Source organism: Gracilinanus agilis, chromosome 4, assembly GCF_016433145.1.
Source record: "Gracilinanus agilis isolate LMUSP501 chromosome 4, AgileGrace, whole genome shotgun sequence".
Classification (NCBI taxonomy): domain Eukaryota; kingdom Metazoa; phylum Chordata; class Mammalia; order Didelphimorphia; family Didelphidae; genus Gracilinanus; species Gracilinanus agilis.
Window position 1 is genome coordinate 194,257,582 of NC_058133.1, and position 14,539 is coordinate 194,272,120.

Sequence of the window (14,539 nt, forward strand, 5' to 3'; positions counted from 1 at the left end):
AGATATCTTGGGATGGTCAAGGGAGGGACTGAATAATGAGCTCCCCAAAATCTATTTATTTAGCAGTCTGACCCAGACCAGGTAGTCCCTGGTCCCAAGAAAGTCATGGAGAACTTAAATCACTTCATCTGTTATGATGCCCACCTAACCAATAAGCCTGATATAATCAATAAATGAATATTCTTACCTCAAAATCAGTCTCTCAGGATAATTTTAATTGTAACAATGAAGACAAGAATAGTTTGAGTGACTGGCACAAGGGCAATGTTCTCTTCATCTCCAGTGGCTCACCAGGCATCACGAAAGTTGAGACCCAGGGGAAAAGTAGGTCAAGGAAAAGCCCAATATAGCCACAACTCCTTTCTTCTCCCCGGTTCATCATTCTAGAGTTTGATAGTACAGCAGGGAATGTTTGCCATTGTCTCAAGACAAGCTGTACAAAATACTGGCACATGAGGTGAGGCTGAGGGGTGGCTGAGATTGAACACGGCAGTGCCCAACTGGCCCAAGAGCTTTCTTGGGAAGTGAGAGATCTACCCCCTTGCCCAGTTATCCTCCTCTCAGGTACCCTGTAGACCTAGGTCCAGGGTTCACTGCTTACTAGAACAGTCATCCCTGAAAAGTATTACTTGATCTCAGCCAAGTGGCAGTGGTGCCTGTTGCCATCACTTTGTTTCTAATGGCGCCAGCAAGGCCACCAGTCTCACATCCAGCTTCATTCTTAGTGCTTACTTGGATATTCCAGTCTCCTAGCTTGGACATTCCAGTCTCCTAGCTTGGACATCTTGAAAAACCTGGACTAATCTGGATATGGAGGGGAGGATGGGAAATGAATGATGATTCTGGGTTGGAAATCATTGGTAATGGAGGTAGGTAGCTATATGATCTCTTTTTTGAAAGGGGCTTCTCTGCTAGGATCTCTGGGATGCATCAATGTTCATCTTTGCCAACAAACAGGATGTGAAGGACTCAACAACTACCTCAGAATTCTCCCATTCCCTCACCCTCAGTTCTATCAAAGACCATCCATGGTACTGCAAGGCTGTTGTGCCCTCACAGGGGAGAAGTAAGCTAAGACTGAAAAGTGGGCAGCACCAAAAACCAGGGACCCTAACCTTGTGGCTTAGAACAGTCTCTTCCCTCCTCTTTCCACTCTCAAATGAGATCTGTAGGGTTATAAACACTTAAGAGTGGAGAAGTTGGGAAGGAAAGGAAAGCCAATTAAGAAACAAGCCCATTTCTGGTTGTACCATTTCTCTCCCACCCAGGGCAGGAGGGAATCAATGTAGGCATCCTGACATGCTTCATTGGCTTGAAAATTGCCCTCCCTATTGGAGTGTAGAGGGCAGTTAGGTGGTACAGTGGATAGAATGCCAAGCTTGGAATCAGGAAGATGAATTGGAACTTCTTGAGTTCCAATCTGGTCTCAGATGTTTACTAGATGTGTGACTCTGAGCAAGTTACTTCACCCTGTCTGTCTCGGTTTCCTCGTCTGTAAAATGGACCACAGAAAGAAATGGCAAATCACTCCAGTATTTTTGCCAAGAAAACTTCAAATGGTGTCACAAAGAATCAGACATGTCTAAAATAACTGAACAATAACAAATTGGACTAGGCAAGCCCTGGGAGAGTGAAGGTAATGTTAAAGTGCTCCCCAGCCCTCTCCCACTGGTGATTCTCTGTTCTGATTCTCTGGTACTGTTGGAGAAAGAACTTGGCCAGGGAGACAGGCTGCCCAAAACCAGAACAGGGCTGGTGTCAGGGAGAGCAGCAGACCTGGTGGATGAAGCCTAACCCAACTCAATTGCTGATGTGACACTTTGAGATCACCACCATCATTGGGGGTGTTAGGAGGGGCAGCATTTAACCACCATCCTTTGACTGTTCTCATAGGCTCCTGGCAGGGCTAGAGTGGATGAAATCTCAAGTTACTGCCAGTAATGTCTCATTAGCAGCTTCCCTCTTGCTTTGAGCCCTCAGGTTAAACAGAAAGGTTTGAGCATTCAATTTTTCTAAAGACAGTGTGGAAGACAAGCAGCAAAATTATTTATTTTTCTACATTTTTCAAAGAAGGTGTTGGGACAGATGGTAGAGTCTGACTTTTGGACAGTGGAACCGCAGTCACCTGCCAGTCCACTTGCTTGGCTGACTTTCCTGAGACCCTGGGAGAGAGGAAGAAGAAGAAGCCACATCTCTTTCCCCAAGGGAAATATGTGCCCTTCTCAGAGGCACTGGGCAAGCCAAGGGTAGAGGTATTGGGGGCAAGGAGGTGGAAAATGAGAATTAAGTACCCCCCCCCCCACTCCTTGAAATCTCTATAATGCACTTTTAGGGAGAAAAGAAGAAAAGGGTGAGGGTAAAGGGGCAGGCAGAGGTTGTACTGGACCTCTTCCTTACTTCTTGGATTTCCCTACCTTCATCCTTTACCCCTAGCACTTAGCACAGAGTTTTGAATATAGGAAGCATATAATAAAGGCTTTTCTTTTATTTATTCATCTTTTGTCCAGACTCTGAGAGATTTCAGTCAATCGGGAAGATAGGTCAGGGCAGTCTTGGTAAAATCTGTGTTCTTTATATTCTAATCCCTTCCTTCTATGTCTGCCATTCTCCTTCCAATATCAACCTTTTGTTTTCTGTCTCCTTTCATCTCATTCAATTTCCATTCCCACCCAAGCCTTTTCAGTGTCTATATGTCCATCTTTCCATAATCATTTTTAAAAATTGTGTTGGTAATTAAACATAAACATATATTTATGCAAACATGTATAAAATAAATACACAAACATGTGTATATATATTTATTTTTTGGATACTAGTAATCAGTTTATTACACAGATGAATCATTCTTGAACAGTCTTGAACATAGTTGCTCTAGAAGAGCAATTGGGTTTTTAAATATATACAAGTATTTCTGTCAAATGAATTTTTGCCTTTGCATTCAGATAGACCTAAGCAGTTAAAAACCATAAGAAAAAAATATATCTGGGGGTAATATGTCTGCTTCCTCAAACCATATGCCTGCCTTTTCCTATACTTTTTGGCTCCTGAACAAGAAGCATTCCAGGGAGGTAGCTAGGTGGCACAGTGGATAGAAAACCAGGCCTACAATTAGGAGATCCTAAATTCAAATCTGGCCTCAGTCACTTCATAGCTGTGTGACCCTGGGCAAGTCACTTAACTTAGTTTATCTACCCTTTGTCATTCTGTTTTAGACATGTTTCTAAGGCAGAAAATAAGGATGAAAAAAAAAAAAAGGAATTAGAGTCTTTCCAGCCTGAGATGCCTGTAGAGTCTACATTTTGGGCCTGAAGAGACAAGTTTTAGATAATGACAGGGGCAGGATAGACTAGAGTCAATTGCCAAACTTTAGTTAGGCTGGCCACTGGCTCTCTCAGCTTAGTGTAATATCATCAGAACTGAATTTGATCCCCAGCTTTGAGTCATCTGCTCTCTAGGTGACCTTGGGCAAGTCACTCATTGAATCTCAATGTTTTTATCTGTAAAATAAGATAACACTTGCCCTACCAATGTCAGTCAATAAGCATTTATTAAGTCTTTAGGATATGCCAGACATGGTGCTAAGTTCTGAGGATACAAAGAGAGACGATCTTCAAAGGGATTTGTGAAGTTCTTTGTGTAAGATTCTGGCCTGCAAAAATTCAGCTGCTGCCAGCTAGATATAATAAAGACAGGAATGTGGCTAGGTGGGCAGAGAACAATAACGTTGACTCATTGGCTTGCTTTTTGTGCCAGCTCCAATTCATTTACATGTAATGTCAGAGAGAAGTTTGGGAGTATCTAACTCTAAGTTAGATAGTTATCTGTAGCAGAGGGCTTGGATGTCTGCCTAGATGTGTAAACTTTAAAGGAACAGAGAAAAATAAACAGTACTTATTATTAGGCTTATCGTAGTGATTCTCCAAGTTTGTGCCAGCTTGGCATGGCTTGGCAGCTGAGGGGATGCTGCTTGGAATTTTGGGCTCAGAGTCTACCCAAGGAGACAAGCTGGGAGGCATTGGGAAGAGGTAGGAGGAAGTTAGATTGGTTTGAGCTTGTCTCATCCCTGAAGGATGAAGGGTCTCTGGTGTTTGGACTCAGGCAGAAAACACCCACAGTCTAGACAGAATAGGAAGTAAGACAGGGACAGGGACTGTCCCTGAATGGCATTGGCACCCAAAGAACCTCTGAGGGTGAGGGGTTTTCTGTCCCCATTCCACACAGGGCAGTATTAATTTCTGAGAACTGAGATAGGGCTGGCCTGGGTTCCCTATCAAGCCCTTTCTTGGTATGCATTCCCCCCCCAGGTAGGTGGTTCTGCAGTGAGTTTGTGAATGAGTTTTGGTATCTAAATTGGTCGCTCTTATATTAAATCTCTGTTTTTCTCCATTTACCCTTCCCCCCTCTCCCAAGTGTGGGGACAGAATAGGTTCCTCCTAAACCTAACTAACCAGTAGTGGTAGTAAATGACTACTAGGTGAGTTTTGGGTATCTAAATTGGTTGCTCTTAATTCTCTGCTTTTCTCCATTTAACCGGTAGTAATTGTTAATATCTACACCCTTTGTAAATGACTACGCCCGGGGGTTGACAAAGGTATAAATAGCTAAGAAGAGAAGAAATCTGCGTGGGGGTATAGCTCAGTGGTAGAGCATTTGACTGCAGATCAAGAGGTCCCCGGTTCAAATCCGGGTGCCCCCTGGAAGGTTGTTTTAGTCCTGATTTTAAAAAGTCATTTCCATCTCCCCAACCTTTGTATATATAGAAGGATGTTTGAGGTTAGGAACTGGCTCTGGTTTGTATTGAACTGAAACCAATAGTGAGTCCTGGTTCTAAGTCCCAGAATTCATTCTGTTCAAAGGCACCCTTGGCAAAATTCAATGGTGTTCCTGTGGTGTTGGGGTGGTGTCTGCGTGGAGGTAACCTGTTTTCCCTCTCCTGTAGAGAAATTCGTGCTGGGGTAATGAGCAGCCCGCTGTTGGGGGTCAGGGCAAGACCTCTCCACCATCTCGATGCAGTGGGAAAGGGCATTGTTCCTGGGGGCCTCTGGGACAGAGAAGCATGAGCACCAATGGGGAGATGGGGGCGAGAATAGGAAAGAGCCTTGGGAGAATTGGAGCCACCCTTGGAATGTGGGAGGAAGGACACTTGGAGTGGGCGAGTCTCCTTTTCCTGTAAGGAGACCCCCACCCCAAACCCATTCCCTGGGGTTCCAAAAGGGCCTAAGAGGAGCAAGCCTCTTGCTTTTAGGTTCTGAAGGAAGGGGGCGCCTTCTCAATAGGCATTTTTCCAACATCAGCAATAGGAATCCTGAACTCTCAGGTTCTGCAGTTTTTTCCCCATATCTTATATTTACATGTCTATGAATTTATTGTATTCTACTAGTATAATGTAAGTTCCCTGAGGGTTGTGATTTTCACTCTTCTGTCAGTATCCGCAGTTCGTAACTACCACTCGGTGCTTTCTTAATCTATAGAGGTAGACTTCAATGCAACGCCATTTCTAAGCAAAAAAAACCTATGGCGCCTGCGCGGGAATAGACTCTAAGAGTTCTCTTTATGCCGCTTTCTTCCGGCAGAGGGGGTATAGCTCAGTGGTAGAGCATTTGACTGCAGATCAAGAGGTCCCCGGTTCAAATCCGGGTGCCCCCTTCTTTAACGTTCTTTTAAAATTTAGCTCCCTAAATTTAGCGGTCTTGAGAGACGAGATTCTCTACAACGAACGTTTGACCACCCACTCAGCTCTTCCTGTTAAATGTTTTAAGGTTGACTTCCTCCCGCCGCCTTTTCCTTAGAAGCGCTAGGAGGGGAGAGAAAGGAGGAGGGGCGTGGGAGGGGGGTGTCTTAAATTTTGCACGTGATTCTCTCCCCATATACCTGGATGCGGGATCCACTGAGGCTTTGCTGGCCGCGTCACCCCTTCCCGCCAAGCAACAGAGATGTACCCTACTAAGACCACGGGGCCAGAGCTTGGATTCCATGCTCGGAGATTACACCTCGAGCCCCTTCTCCTCGTTGGGGAAAGCGAGAAGGGACCTCGGGCTGAAGAATGATTGACTGCCGGGCGCAGGGTCTGCGCCAGGTTCCAGAAAGTGGCCTCCGGGTCAAATCCAAACCGGGCAACCGAGAACTAGCCCTCCCCGAGGCGCTGGGGCTTCCTCCCAGGTAGTCACTAGGGGGCAGCAGAAGGCCGCGTTGCAAAGGTGCTCCAGGCCGATCCCTAGCGCCACCCGGCAGAGAGGGGATTTATCTGGGAGAGGTCAAGAACAGCCCCTGACAGGCCAAGTGGGAGACTACGGGAAGGTGCTTTTGCCAGGGCAAAAAGCACACGAGGGCTCTGGAGTTGGAGTCAACCGATCAGGCAGCATTTATTTGATAAGTGTCTAGTATGCGCAAAGGCGCTGCGTTAGGAACTGGAGACAGAGGGAAAAATGAGTCCCCGCCCGCAGGGAGTTTACAGTCTACTAATGCGATACAAGTTACCAGGGATTTCTGCTACAACCGTAGTGCCTAGGCTGATACAATAACTAGGAGAATCAGGAAAGGCCTTTTGGAAGAGTTAGACTACAGTACCGTGAGTACTAGGAACAGAGAATTAGGTTAGAGCAAAGGGAAGAAACGATGTAGGGTCTGGGAGGAAGCCCTAAGAAGATTGACATCAACCTCTTTGTAAATTTGTGTAAAAAGCGAGGAAGTCTCGATGCCTACTAGGTAACTCTCCAACCAAGCTCCTCCTTTTCTTAGTGCCTCCCAGTCTTTTAATTACAAATTACATCTCCCCACCTCCCCATACATACCCAGTCTCTCTCTTCCCATACTCGTTTGCCCCTTGTACCTTCTCCACACTTCCTCCCGTACACCTTCCTCCTGTCCGGGGTGAGAATGGTATTCAGCACCCAATGCCACCCCCCAGTTCCTTCTTCCTGACTTTTAAGTAGGCCGGGGGAAAGAAGGAGTCACCTCAGTGTCCTGACCTGATTCCCTGCTGTCTATTAAGTCTCCTAAATTGTGGATATTTTTACTCTTGTCCTGAAAGGGGAAAAAAAATATGATTTATCGCTAGAGACTATTATAAGGTAGTGACAGGTGGGGAGGGCAGGGAAAGAGAGAATGCAAAAAGATCACTTTCTCTCTGGGTTTCTGCCTCAGATATTGGGTCAGAACTTAAAATAGGCCTTGTTGCCCCCATCTTCCCAGAGTTCTGGGAAGGGAAGACAGCATTTTGATTAGTTGTGGCTTCTGGGGGAGGGAGCTTTCCTGGATTATTTGTAATCACAGTTTTCTTATCACCACCATTCTCTCTTACATTGTTCAGTCTCTTATTGGCCTGCTAGCCAATATGGTCCAAGACAGGACCCTGGCAAAATGGTCCAAGAGAGGACCCTGGGGAGCAGGCACCCTGAAGTATATTTCAAAGGTAACAGAACCAGACCAGAGGTCTGTTTTGGCTAGGGAGAAGGCTCCCTTCTGATTCTGTGCATCAGGCCAGGGCAGCATAGGAAGACCTCAAACACAAGGAGAGAATTACAGGGCACTCCCTCTTAATTTAGAGATTATCTAGGCCATGGGCTAAGAAGAAGGGTAAAGTAGGAGCATTCAGGGCTCTTCTCTCCTCCTGCCTCAGTTTCCCCTCAGAGAAGCAGGTGTGTGAGTGGGAATGGTTACAAAGTCATTCAGCAAACCAGGATTCCAGATGATGGAAGATGTGGGATGTGGGTGGCACAGCTACTTGACTCCTGAAAGAGAGGCAATGGCCTCAAAATACAGAATGACACAAGTAAAAAATAAATCATCTAACAATGACGGCAATGAAAAAATAAGTCACAAGCATTTTTTAAGTGCCTTATATGGGTCAGGCACTCAGCTAAGCCCTGGAGATTGGAGAAAAAAGGCAAAAAGTCCTTGCTCTCAAGGAGTTTACATTATAAAGTGGAAGAGAACAAACATCTTAACAACTACCTATATGTATAAATGTATTTACACATATATAAGCAAGATATTTACCTGATAGGCGGGAGATAATATCTGAGAGAAGTCACAAGCTATGCCGACCAAAGGGGATGGATTAGCTACAACATTTTAACTCTGTGACTGGAGCCAACCTACAGTTACCCCCTACAGTTTGGGAAGAGCTGGTGCTGGTGCCATTAATTCTATGACCATAGGCAAGCACTAGGAAAGGATTATAGATGGAGAATTCCCTTCATTTTACTGAGGAAGAAACTGATGGCCAGAGATGTGATTTCCCCAAGGTCACACTGCTTGTAAGATGCAGACAGCATTGAACCCAGGTCCAGATCTGCTGCACTAAGATGCTGCTCTCTGAGTTTCAGTTTACTCATCTGTAAAATGGGTATGAGCAGACCCAAGACCTCTTTAGTTCTTAACTCATTTAATGGCAATAGAAACGGGAGGTGGTGGGTGCAGCTCCCATTAACACTGTGGGAGTGGGCAGTGTAGCTCCGACCCAGCCTGCTGCGGTCGGAGGCGTCCCCCGGGAGGCCACCAGAGGGCACGCCGCCCGCGGGTTCTTGACCCCTTTGCCAGTAGCTGTCCTACTCCCTGCAGGCGGGAGGGTAGGCAGGCCGGAGCTCCTCCTCCGCCCCCCTCCCCCGCCCCGCTCTCCGCCCCCTCCCCCTTGGCTCCCAGCTGCCGCGGCTCTCCCTCTCTCCTGGCTCCCTTGCCGCTTTGCTCCCTCGCTCCCAGCCCACAGCAGACAGGCTCCTGGCCGGCCGGCCCTCTCTCAGTCCGTCCGTCCTCCTGCCCCTCACTCGGGAAGGGGACCTCGCAGCGGGCGCCCCTCCCTCTACCTTCAGCCAGCCATCCCCTCCTTTCCTTCCTCCCTTGTCCCGGCCGGGCCCCAGGGGCTGGGGGGCCAAGGTCCCGGGGCCCCAGGCCCCCGAACTCCACCATGAGGGGGGATCTGTGGCTCCTGCTTGCGGTGCTAAGGGAGGCAGCCGGCGGGCTGAGCCCTGATCCGGGAGCAGGTAGGAGCAGGGGATAAAGTTGCCATGGTTGGGGGCAGGTGGGGAGGAGGTCCCTGGAAGGAGGGCTAAGGGCTGTTTGGGGCGTGCAAGAGGGCGCGCAGGTGTGTGTGTGTATGCTCTTCTGGTTGGCTACATGCATGTGCAAACATGCTGGCAGATGAATGCATTTAGTAGCATCCTGGTTCCGGAGGGTGCGTAAGGGTATGTGGGGGTGGGGGGAGAACGAAAGGCTTTTCCGCCGCCCGGTTCTAGATTTCTCCAAAGAGGGGGTGCGACTAGATTTGTTGGGGTTCTTTTCAGCCTTGACACGTCCTGGTTCTGTGACTCCGTGGCTAGATAAGGGAGCACACGGGCACTATCAGCAATAAGACTGTCCTGTCCCTACACCTAGGGTCCTCCAGAGAAATCTGAGTACGTGTGATGTGTGGGCGGGTGGGCGTGTTGGGAGACCGAACGGGTCCCTAACTCTCCAGAGTAGAGGGAAGAGACTCTGCTGGGGAAGCGAATAAACGGAGATTCCGGGGGGCTGGTGAGCACCAGTCCGAACCCGGGGAGCAGAAGCTGAGGGGCTCCACACTCCATAGGATAGGAGACTGGAATTAAGACCAGAAACCCACCGTTGGTTTGGGTCAGGGTGTCTTTCTCTCTAAGAGCAGTACTTAGCCTCCTCAGTTGCTCCCACTTCTACTTTAGCGTGGTTGGGGGGGGGGGCAAGGGAAGAGAATCGGAGACCTCATATCCCTTTGAGGCACAGATTTGGGGACCATGTAAGGGCTCGGGACACCTGGTGGTAGATCGAGCTGAGGCCAGCTAAGGAGCCTCCCCTTGCTTCAGGCAGACATAGTCCCCTTGGCACTGTTTCTGCTGCCACTATTCCCTCCCTATTCCAGTGTAACCCCAAGTGTGACCCATGGCTTTTCGGGGGAATGGAGGGAACATTAAGCCAGCTTCCCCCACAAGAACCTTCAACACATTTTATCCTTTCTTCCAAATTAGGCTACAGCTAAGCAGGATTTCCTGACCACACGGAAAGGACTGGCATAGAAGGATTGGGACTCTCCTTGTGGTGATAGTGTGTGTGGTGGGGGACAGAAAGGTCTCAAAGAAGAACAGATTCTCCTGTGGTTGGGATGTGGAGCAAGACTGTGTTTTGTTCAGTCGTGTGAATTCTTCATGACTCCGTTTGGGATTTTCTTGGCAAAGGTATTGGGGTGGTTTGCCATTTCCTTCTCCAGCTCATTTGACAGAGGAGGAAACTGAGGCAAACAGGGTGAAATGACTTGCCCAGGGTCTCATAGCTAAGAAGTGTTGGAGGGCAGATTTGAACTCAGGAAGATGAGTCTTCCTGATTTCAGGTTTTGTATTCTACTGCTGCCATATATGTTACTAATATCCTGGACTATCTCAGAGGGTCACACATATTCCCTGCTATCCTACTCCAGTGGGGCAGATGTGTTCCCTGCCTTTATTCCATTTCTCTAAATGTTTTTCCAATCTTAACTGGGTTCTCTTCTCTCTTATCCTTTTCACCTTTGGCAGTGTCTGGATTAAAAAGCCATAAATCACATTTTAATAGCTGATTTTCCCCCTCTCAGAGTTAAGTGACTTGCCCAGCGTCACAGAGCTAGAAAGCATCTGGGGTCAGATTTGAACCCAGTTCCTCCAGATTTCACGACTATTCATTGTGCTACCTAGCTGCCCCTGCTTTAAAGTTTTCAAAACACTTTCCTTAGGACCACCTAATGAGGTAGGTCGTTCCTCCCGTTGTACAGACTAGGAGATATAGACCAGAATTTCAAGCACAGAGCCAGTAATAGAGGCAAGATTCAAAGCTAGGTCTCCTAAATCAAAGTCCCGGCATGCCAGCCACTTTCTCAAACCTCCTCTGGGACCTATTATACCCTTAGAATCTGGGCTGCTCTGAAATTGAACTAGTTCCAGAATGACAAATTTTCTGTGATCCTAGATTTTAGTCTCTTCTACCTTCCCCATCACCACTCCCTTAGCCTTGGAAACACCTGGTTTGCAGGGTTCCTTCTCTCAGATTTCTGGCACAAGGAATCCTTAGGGGGTGGGATATGTGTGAGCTAGAAGGGGTTAGACCCAGAGAGCTGAGTTCTGTTCTTCTCAGTTCCATTCTTGAATTTCATAAAGACACAAAATCACCTCAGTTAGAGCTGCAATTAGGAAGGTGGGTGGGAAGTCAGGAGATTAGGGACTGCTTCTGTCTGGGAAGAAACCAAGCGTATCTTCTTGTTCTTCACATAATTCTGTATAGACCCTTATCACCCCTTGCCTGGATTCCTGCAAAAAGCCTTTTAATTAGTCCCCTTGTCTCCAGTCTCTCCTATCTCCAACCTATCCTTCACATAGCTGCCAACCTAATTTTCCTAAAATGCAACATGTCAAACTTCTGCTCAGAAATATTCACTGACTCTCTATTGCCTCTAAGAGAAATATAAGCCCATTAGCCTGGTGTTCAAGGCTTTCCACAGTTTTGCTCCAACTTGCCTTTCCAGTCCTCTTGCAATTTCTTCCCTTCAGATAGTCTAAGCCAGCTTAGATCACCAGCTATTTGCTGAAGTTGACATATATCTCCCAGTTGTTCAGTTGTGTCTGACCCTTTAGGGTCTTCTGGGTAAAGATACTAGACTATGCTGACATTTCCTTCTCCAGCTCATTTTACAGAGGAGGAAACTGAAAAAAAAACAATATTAAGGGTCATACAGATTTGAGCTTAGGAAGATAACTCCAGGTTTGGTACTCTATCCACAGTACCACCTAGCTACCCAATACATCTCCTACCTTCATACATTTTTTTGGGAAACCTTTACCTTCCCTCTTAGAATCAATACTGTGTATTGATTCCAAGTCACAAGAGCAATGGGGGTTAAGTGACTTGTCCAGGGTTACACAATTAGGAAGTGTCTGAGGCCAGATTTGAAATCAGGACTTCCCATTGAGGCTTGGCTCTCAAATTACTGAGCTCCCTTGTTGCCCTTATTTTTTTCTTATATTATTTTCCAATTACTCCTCTCCTCTCCCTTTCCATTGCATCCCTATATAGAACCTTCCTTTTAAATAAGTACAGGCTGGGGGCAGCTGGGTAGCTCAGTGGATTGAGAGCCAGGCCTATAGATGGGAGGTCCTAGGTTCAAATCTGGCCTCAGACACTTCCCAGCTGTGTGACCCTGGGCAAGTCACTTGACCCCCTTTTGCCTTCCCTTACCACTTTTCTGCCTTGGAGCCAATACACAGTATTGACTCCAAAACGGAAGGTAAAGGCTTAAAAATAAACAAACAAATAACTAAATAAGTACAGGCTGTCTCAGAAGTCTTAGTGACATCCTGTGTAGTCAGGCAAAATAAATCAGCCCTTTGGCCATGTGAGAAAATGCATGTTTCATTCTTAAGTTCTAATCTGCCATCTCTCTGTCAAAATGTGAGATCTGCTTCTCCAGCAGTCTTAGAAAACATTAGGGTCATGGGTTTTGCTTTTGTTTTTTTTCCCTATGTTATTTTAGTCATCTTGTAAATTGTTGGAGAGCAACAATTGACAATCTTTTACCTTTTTGAGGGTCCTTAGGACTTAGCACAATGGCTGGTTTATAGTAGGTGCTTAAAAAATGGGCGGTTAGGTAGTGTGGTAGATAGAGTCGGGGGCCTGTATGCATCTTCCCAAGTTCAATTCTGGCTTCGGACCCTTACTAGCTATGTGACCCTGAGCAAGTCACTTATCCCTGTTTGCCTCAATTTCTTCCTCTTGTCAAATGAGCTAGTGAAGGAAATGACGAACCACTCCAGTATCTTCGCCAAAAAAACTTCAAATGGAGTCACCATGCCTGAAAAATGTCCAAATCAATAGTTAGAAGAAAAATATAAATAAATACACCTCTGAGTATAAATATATACACCATGGACATGCCTGAAGAATGACACAAACACAACAGCAATAAATGTTTATTGACTGGCTAACTGTTCTCCTGGCTCAGCTTCTAAATTCTTTATATTTGTCATTGCTTAGGGTGTAATTTTCTCTTCTTCAAATGCCACAGTTTGTTCAGACATTTCCTAGATCATGGCCGGCTACTTTGATTTCAGTTCTTTGCCTCTACAAATGGTGCTCTGTCTCTGACTTCCTTGGAGTATATGTCTAGTAATTATTGCTTCATCAAGGAGTATAGTAACTTTTTATGTGATTCAAATTCTTTAAATTCTCTACCAACAGTGTTTCACTGGGCCTGTCTTCTCATAGCTCCTTCAATATTGACTATTGGCATCTTTGCCAGTCTGATGGATGTGAAGTAAAACCTCAAAGGTGTATTTACTTGTGTTTTTCTTCTGACCATTGATTTGAAGCATTCTTTTGTAAGAGCATTGATAGGTTACATTTCTTCTTTTGAAAACTACCTTTTCACATTCTTTGATCATTTCTCTATTAGAGAATGACTCTTATTCTTATATATTCATATCAGTCCCCTACATACCTTGAATATCAGACCTTTACCAGAGAAACAAACTTGTTAAAAATATTTTCTCAAGTTACCCATTTATCTTCTCATTCTGATTTTTTTTGTACAAAAAATTTTCAGTTTGATATAACAGGGAGTGATCACTCCATCTCCTAAAATCACCTTTATCCCTTTTTTGGCTGTTAAAATTTTTCTTTCTGGTCATAACTATATAAGGTATCTCATACCATTCTCTCATTTTTATATGACTTTTTTTTTACTTAAGTTATATATCCATGTGGAACATATTCTGATATATAAAGATATTGGCCTAAACCAAATTTCTGCCCAATTGCTCCCCAATTTTGGCTTTTGTTTAGTATGGAGTCTGCCCCACATAGTAGGAATTTAATAATACATTTTTGTTCAATTGAATTTTCCCTTTACCCTTTCCTGAATCTTTCATCTCTTCCCTTTCATCATGGACCTTCCCCTTTGGGACTCATAATACATACTTCCTTGTGAGGTAGCCTCTTGTAGTGGAGAGAGCACTGGTTCTGAATCTGGATTTAGAGGAATTGAATTCAGATCCTGACTCTCTTTACTTTAACAAGGAATAAATGCTTTATTAGAAATAACATATTTATACTTCCTTAAAACTATTTCTGTTAAAACTCCCTCCATTCAATTTATTTAAATGTATAAAATAAAATAACATAACATATTTTTTCACTTGCTATCTCAGTCCCCATTAGGTTGTAGATTTATTCTCATTCACTTTTCCTGATAGCAGTATTAGTGTGTCCTTAATTTCTCTGTTGTTTTTTTTTAAAGTGTTTTATTTCATAAGAATGTTTCTAGATTTTAAAAAATCCCTCCTTGACCATCTTAGTTGCTGCTTTTTAAATATTTGAGAAAGGCCTTTAACTTCATTATACCTCAGTTTTCTCATCTGTAAAATGAGGAGATTGGACTAAATTATTATTAAGATTCTCTAAAACCTATGTTGCTCAGACCTTTTCAGTCCAAAATCCCTTTCTTGCTCTGGCAGGGGGCCCTGTTGTTAATATATATTACCAATTACATATAATAACAAATTTCCACACA

General features: G+C 45.1%; 1 protein-coding gene and 2 non-coding genes across 3 annotated transcripts in view; all 3 read left to right on the plus strand.

The window, feature by feature from the left end:
* Window positions 1–4,624: 4,624 nt before the first annotated feature.
* On the plus strand, window positions 4,625–4,696 carry TRNAC-GCA. Its single transcript has one exon. It is a non-coding gene; the product is annotated as a tRNA-Cys (tRNA).
* An 878-nt stretch (window positions 4,697–5,574) lies between these two features.
* On the plus strand, window positions 5,575–5,646 carry TRNAC-GCA. Its single transcript has one exon. It is a non-coding gene; the product is annotated as a tRNA-Cys (tRNA).
* A 3,259-nt stretch (window positions 5,647–8,905) lies between these two features.
* Window positions 8,906–14,539, plus strand: part of PLXDC1 (plexin domain containing 1) — a 106,975-nt gene continuing 101,341 nt past the window's right edge. Inside the window, exon 1 of the mRNA XM_044673647.1 lies at window positions 8,906–8,981. Within this exon, the coding sequence (XP_044529582.1) occupies window positions 8,906–8,981 (76 nt within the window). The remainder of the gene's footprint in view (window positions 8,982–14,539) is intronic.